Genomic DNA, 7,928 nt, shown 5'->3' with positions numbered 1-7,928 from the left:
AAAGAAATAAACATTATACCGGTTATGACGGGAGCAACTGGTCTAATAAAAAAGAAGCTTCAAAAATACTTAGAAGCAATCCCTGGAAGATTAAGCTGTAAAGAAATACAGATAGCAATCATAAAGGGAACAATGTCTATTCTTAAAAGAGACCTCGGATATAAATTTAAATCATAACAGAATCAAGTGTTAACTCCAGGAGGAGTTAGCTCCCTTGATGTCTTAAAACTTACTGAAGGTAAATAAAAAAAAATTAGAGAAATTTCAGAGAAAGTGAAACGTTTCAAGAGTGTTGTAGGCAGGGTTGTTAAATCATACAATAATACTGTTAAAATAGTTAGTGCTTTTAAAACCAGCAGACCCCGCAAAACTTCGGTAAGAAAAGATCGAATAATGCAGCGTATGTCATTAAAGGACCGTTTTTAAGTCTTGCACAGAAATCAAAAGGGTTATGAATCGTACCTCATGTGTTAATGTGTTAAGACACTGTTTCTAGACGACTGCAAGAAATAAGGCTGTTTAACCAAACCCCGGGAAGAAACCATTTGTTAGTTCGAAGAATAAGAAGAGATTAGAGTTTGCAAACAGGTATGTAATTTGGACATATGAAAATTGGGCAAAAGTATTTTTCAGTGATGAAAGCAAGTTTAATTTATTTGGAAATGATGGAATAAAAACATTGTAAAGAGACGTATTGGTGAAAGATTAAGTGCTAAGTGTACTAAGAAAACTGTCAAGTTTGGGGGCGGAAGCGTCATGGTATTTGAAATGTTTTCTAACCAAGGTACAACGCCGCTTGTCCGGTTACAAACTCGTGTAAACGCGCAGATTTATAAAAACATTGTTCAAGACCATGTTGTTCCAATCATACAGAATTCAGATTTCGATAGGGCTACCTTTATGCGAGATAATGCCCCATGTCACAAGGCAAAAGTGGTAATGAGTTACCTTAGCGAGTAAGATTTCGAAATTATGGATTGGCCACCGCAAAGTCCTGACTTAAATCCAATAGAAAATCTTTGGAAGACCTTAGGAGTGAAAGTTATGGAAAGAAATCCCACTAAAACGGAGGATTTGTGGATGAAGCTTCAAGAAGAATGGTCTAAAATTAGTATCGAGGATTGTCAAGAACTGATTCGTTCTTGTAGGCGAAGATGTGTAGCCGTCATTGAGAGCAAGAGTTCATTTATTAAATGTTGATTGTACTTGTATTTTTATTGTTTTTTGGCGGTTTACATTGTTTTTCTCAAATTGTCCTTTACTTTTGGACATTCCTATTTTGAAAATAAATAAATAATTGTTATAATTCTTTGCTATACTTTGCAAATGATTCAAATTTTAGTATGTTATTATGGATAATAACGACTACCAGTTGTCAAAATTTCAGCTTTTCACAGTTGTTATTTCTAACAAATATTAGGTTTTAAAATTTTGTCTCTTAGTTTGGGACGCTACTATATATATATATATATATATATATATATATATATATATATATATATATATATTCATATAAACGCTTACAAAGGGGTTACGAAATATTGAGAAATTGACTGAATCAATATGTGACGTCACCGTCTTGAGGGAGCAATGTTGCTCCCCATTGGGGAGATTGAGACCCTCCCCCAAACCCCGAGGGAGGCACGTTAAAAATTCAGAGATTGTCTATTTCAGCGGTTCTCAACCGGGGGCGAATCGCCCCCTAGTGGGCGAAAATCAAATTTTGGGGGGCGATTTTCAATCAATTTCATCTGTGAAAAATTTTGACATTTTTGCGAGTAAATTTTTTAAATTTTTTGAAATTATAAACGCGTAGCTAAACTATTAGTGCGAAACTTTGGTCACGTGACCTATGAATTGCTCTCTTATAAGTGAATTGTCAGTTTTGAATATTCAATTTATTTCAGTAAATCCGATTCTCCAGTGACATTGTCTTACAAGTGTTTACAATTTTCATTCGCTCTGTTATATTACAGATTCGTTCATATTTACATAAACAAAACACTAACTCAATATCCGGAACTAATGTCGGACGGCGACACACTGATTTGTAAACTTATTTAATGCAATAGTTGTATTCCTACAAACAGAAGGACAGTCAGACTTAGCTATCGAAATTCAAGCTCAAAAGAAAAATATACACTATCTTAGTTGGATCTTCCGTAAGTTAAATGAAGTCTCTCTTCTGCTGCAAGGAAAAATGATAACCCTGATAGAATGTAAATGGGTGATGAGAGCTTTTGTGGAAAAACTTAATATGTTTCAAATTAATTTAAAACGAAGGCAATTTGATAATATACCCGAACTAGCGGAAATCAACTTATGTGAAAATGACATTGTTATTTATTGTAACCATCTGTCAGCCATGAAAAATGATCTAGAAATCAGATTTTCCGATTTATTTGACTTCACTATTGAGCCATGGATGATTGACCCATTCGATTGTGATCCTCTCAGTGCACACGAAAATATCCAGGAGGAAATCATCGAGATAAAATGCAATGATGAATTGCAAATAAAGTTCAAAAGAGAAACTTTGTGTGCATTTTGGCAATCAAACACTGTAAAATCACTGTATCCAAATTTGTGGTCACAAATGTCGAAAATCCTTTTGTGTTTCCCAACATCATATCTTGTCGAAACTGGATTCAGCGCTGTGAATCACATTTTACAGAAGGAACGAAACAGATTTGACATTATTTTTCGTGGAGATATTCGTATCTGCTTGAGTAATATTAAACCTGACATTGAATTTTTAGCGAAACATCACTAATCTCAGGGCGCACACTAGTTAGACTCTCTACATTTCTTGTAAATTTGCAATAAAATTATTTTTAATTAATTTGTTTTCCATTTGCATGTACAAAATGTTTCTAGTGTTGGTTAGTCATAATTACAATATTTGTTATTATTTATTCTTGGAGGCGATTATGAATTAACTTAAGTCAAAAATAGCTTTTGGGGGCGATAGCCGGGAAAAGGTTGAGATGTATGTACATTCATCTAACAATTTAATGGAACAAAACATACCGTAAAAATTGAGTATAACTTAAAAATCCTATCTACAAAATAGCACGGCCCGTATCCTGCATAAGTACCAAAACACACACACACACACACACACACACACACACACACACACACACACACACACACACACACACACACACACACACACACACACACACACACACACACACACACACACACACACACACACATACACACACATTCATTCCATTACGTGAATTTACAAAAACAAAAACACAAAAAACAGTTAGCGTTAATCAAGTTTTCATTATTATAATTGTTGTAAAATACTTTATTTGCATTAAATTAGTTTTCATTTAAAAATAAAGTTTAATTATATAATATTTATTTGTTTATTAAAAGCTCAAAAAATTATATTGAGAAATAGAATACTGTTTTATGACCAAAAATTATAAGGGGGTCCACCAAGAAAAAAAAGAAGGGAAAAGGGGTCCATGGGTCAAAAAAGGTTGAGAACCGCTGGTCTATTGAACGTTAATTGAATTCCGGACAGCGGCAGGTAACCTATCAAAAAGGATGAGCATTGTACTTAAAAAGAAAACAAACATAAATTTTATTGTTTAAAAAATCCAATAACTGGGAACGTCAGAATAATGTAGAAACGAGATTTGTCCTTGTTGGCCTGGAGAACACCTGTTCAACCTATGGCTTTCTGAATGATAGGATTTGATCCCTTAGGGTCGTGTGAAAAGATTTCATTTTTGGTCCCAGATTTTCAAACTATGGACGATTTGCTAAATTGCACACACGTAAAATGGCTGGGTATTCCCTTTTTAACGTGTTGAATTTTGGTTGGTCTGGCAGATTACCCAACCCAACCCTGTTACCCTAATATTTAAGCAAAGGCCCAGATTGTTTTGAGCAGATTTAAGCTAATTCTCGAGAAAGCAAAACCGCCCCCAGAACGGTCGGGACCCCCCCCTTATCCTGACCACCATCCAGTGAACGAAGAATAAGATTTTTGTGAGATCTAAAATGTTTTGGTGAACTGACGATGTACATATGTAAAAGAAACTGTAACTTTTGTGAAATTAACTTTGCGTAGCTAGAATTCTGAGTGTTTGTTTTTCCGTTCCGGCGTGCATGCAAAACTTTGCTTTTCAGCAGAAACCAACGCAGAGTCGCAGAGAATTTTGTGAAGCCCTCCCGGTTAAAAAAGACGGCCACGAGCCACAGTTTCCGATGTGGTCAGAGGTCAGTTGTTGACCTGAGCACGGGGGGGGGCTGGCACAACATAGCATGGAGAGAGGAAAGAAATATATAGATAGTTAAAAATTAGTCAATTAAAAAAAAGTTAATTAGAAGAATTATATATATATATATTTGTTTATATATTATCAAGTAGAACACACTCATCAACTAAGTAAGTTTCATATCGAACCGTTTTAAGTAAGTTTTCATCTCTTACTCCAAAGTAAGACTGTATGAAAAATCGAGTGTGCAGAAGATCTCTCTGGGATTAATTAAAAGTAGTAGTAGTAGTAGTAGTAGTAGTAGTAGCAGAAGGAGAATAAGAAGATGAAGAAGGAATTGCGCTAAACATTGTGAGGACCTTTTTTTTTTTTTTAAATAGAGTCCATAAAAACATTGTTGCTAATCGGTCAATGTGATAGTGAACGTGCAAACCTATTGTATTTGAAGATATTCAGCAAGTTGTTGCAAATCATTGCCGAAAGCCACCACATATTCCTTTGACGACATACCTCAAATCACAGTCGACGTACGTGTATCCGTACTGTGGGCACCGAAAGCTGAGTAGAAAGTCGACAATTATAGCTTGTGGGTAGCTATTGAAATGTCCACAGTAAAAAGACATTCAGTCCGCGTTGCCTACAAAGCAGGTAAAATGCCGCAGAAGTTCTCTTTATTTCGATAAATGTCAAGGTTTCATTGAAAACAAAACGCTTATTTTTTTTGCGTTTATTACTGTGTTTGATTTTTGGATGGTGGTTTAATTTTATCGCGTAACTAGCCACCCGTGTCCCGGTGTTGCCTGGGAAAGGGTTTTAACCAAAGAGATTATACGTCTAAGCTTGGAATCAAACCACCTAAATAAATACTTTACTGATCATCATCATCATCATCATCATCATCATGCAGTCCGTCAGTGTTGACGATGATTAGTCGGGGCCTCAGTGCTTTATCGCTCGGTGTTGGCGTAGTCTCACTCCATCATCACAGGACTTTCCACCATGGCTCCAAACTTGCGTGCGCAGTTTAGGTCCAGTATCTGTTGCGCATCATATAGACACCGTCTGTCTATATTTTATTGAACACCTATTTAAAAAAATAAAGTCATGCATATATATATATATATATATATATATATATATATATATATATATATATGAATTGGATCAATAAAAGTTAAATTGCATAGCTGGTTCCGCCATTATATCTTAAGTTGTGTCAGTTTGAGTCTATCCATTACACCTTTGCATTGTTCTGCCTTCTATAAACTTACATTTCTACTTATATACACATTAAACAACGCTTCAAGTAAACTGTTTTAAGCTATTGCTTATTTGATTATATACTTTTTATTAAAACAGGAATTCTTTAATATCAAGTCTGATCGAAAAGTATCAGCACAGTTTTGTTTTGAAGACATTAAAGTAACGTTAGATATTTACAGGGCAACACCAAATTATCTGGACGATTATTATTATGATCGGTAGAAATATGTGTAAAAGTAGAATGCGAGAAACAATGTTATCAAAGCGAAATAAATATTTATAGATAAAGTTATTTCAGTTAAAATAGTTCCAAAAATGTTAAATCGGTGAAAAAGGATGTTAGAACATTAACAAAATACTTGAGGAAGGTAGATCATCATATGTATGTCTTTGTCACGTGGAATTTAATGACGTAATGAGCTAGTTTGGTGATACACGTAATGAGTTTAGTTTAGAGTTTGGAGTCGGACGAAAATATTTCGAGAATTTAACACGAAAGATATCGTCTCCGCGTTTTGGAAGCTGGGAGAAACATAACTGAACCTCCGTAATGGGGGGGGGGTTCACTTCTTACACACAAAAAAGGATTATAATTTCAGTCTAAGTACTGCCGAAGCGTGTACTCCTGCCCGATTTGGAATCGCTCAGCACCGAGAAATGAAGCTCATTTTGTAGTTTCCAGCTTCATGCGCACACGAGATTATGCGAGAACGCACGTAATAAAATGCTGGCCGCCATCTTTGTTTTTTCTTTTCTCGGTCTGAACTCACTCGCTGAGCACCCACGGTAAGACTTGTTTTTTCTTAGCTTCTAACCACAACTAACTAGCATAAAGTAGAAAATTTCAACGTCTTGCGACTCCGAAAGAAAGTCAAGAATAAAGTTATATCAAATATATAACCTATTCTAGTTTAGTTTCCTTCGGAGAGAGATGATCTTGAATAATGAGAAGAGACGAAGTCACAACGAAGAGAAGTATTTCTTGTTTGCCTGCACAACACAAATTGAACGTTAATGAACTGTTTTATTATATGTGAAATACCTACACCCATACATAACAACAATTAAACATTTTAACCACTAGATGACACACTATATATATCACAGCATTAAAAGAGCCATATGTTATATAAATCATGTTTATATACCGCCCGACAATACAACAGTGTTATGGTGTAATTGTTGAAAGGAATAACGACAAGACTCGGAAACAGTGAAATGAATAATATATAAACAGAAATACAAACTCTTCCTCTGAGTCTGGGCCAAGACTCAAAGTCGTAACATTACTTGTCCTTCTGGTGAGCGGAGTTCCTTGCAACTCAACCAACATAATCGTCTGCGTTTCTGTTTAATATATTATTCATTTCACTGTTTCCGAGTCTTGTCGTTATTCCTTTCAACGGTTACACCACAACAAATAGTAAAACGAGAAAGCAAATAAGTCGTCGTCTGAATATGCTTTAATGCAGGTTAGCAAATTGGGTAGAAAAAAATCGTATTTTTTATTCATTTTTGTATATGTGGGCAGGAAGAAAATGATAGTGCCTCAAGTTAAACTGTTAGAAATAGAAATGTATTTTATTATTGTGAAAGTCGACGAAAAAACACTTCCGCTGAAAGAAGTTGATGTTCAAGTAATTAAAAAAACATATAGCGTATTTTACTTACTCGATGATTCCGCCAAACGATAACAATTGATGAAATGTAGAAAGATATCTTTTACAGTTACTGAAGTGTCAAATGATTAAGTATATTGCTGAAGTTAAATTAAAAGTTTAACGACGATAATTTCCTGTATATTAAAAAAAGAAAATCGTAACCTGTGTTAAATTATTACTATTAATAGTTTATTAAGTGATATGATACTGAAAAAAAAAGAAAATGTTTAGTGAAAGTTGCATAAATTATGTGAAAGGATATGGTTTTTTTTGAAGGATCGTTATTGGTTGATAATGGAAAAGAACGTGCTATCAGTATAAAAAAGTATGAAAGAGTTTAACTGCAGAAATATGTCTGTATACTATTTATAAATTTGTATAAGGAAATGGTTCTCTAGTAGTTGTGATAAATGTAATTTATATGAATAGTCTGTTTAATTCAATAAAGTTTTATATAGTATTGATATAATAATTTAACGGAATCTAAAATTGATGGTACCTGCGTTTTTAGAAAATCTGAACATCCATAAATCTGAGAAGTATCTATGCTATATAAATTATGATACTTGTTGATAATTTTCTGGTAGTGGCGTGAAGCGAGTGGGAGCGCTTCGCGGATGAAGAGTGAAAGTGTTTGTGTGGGAATACGAATTTGTGACAGGCATTTTGTATGGATTAAACGTAATAATTTAAAATGTACATGCATAGTTTCGTCAAACAAGCTTTATAAAGCGCTATAAGTAGTGGGAATGAGAGATTT

At 34.4% G+C, this 7,928-nt stretch overlaps 1 protein-coding gene across 1 annotated transcript; it reads left to right on the top strand.

The window, feature by feature from the left end:
* Window positions 1-2,200: 2,200 nt before the first annotated feature.
* Window positions 2,201-2,773, top strand: LOC145243703 (protein FAM200C-like). The gene has a single exon (XM_080106759.1). It carries the CDS (start codon window positions 2,201-2,203, stop codon window positions 2,771-2,773), a length of 573 nt encoding a protein of 190 aa, XP_079962885.1.
* The last annotated feature ends 5,155 nt before the right edge of the window (window positions 2,774-7,928 follow it).

The sequence above is a fragment of the Euprymna scolopes genome, chromosome 22, assembly GCF_053919585.1.
Source record: "Euprymna scolopes isolate OS-2025 chromosome 22, ASM5391958v1, whole genome shotgun sequence".
In the NCBI taxonomy this organism is placed as follows: Eukaryota; Metazoa; Mollusca; class Cephalopoda; order Sepiida; family Sepiolidae; genus Euprymna; species Euprymna scolopes.
The sequence above is the reverse complement of the archived record's forward strand: the minus strand, read 5'-3'. Positions and strand labels throughout refer to the sequence as shown.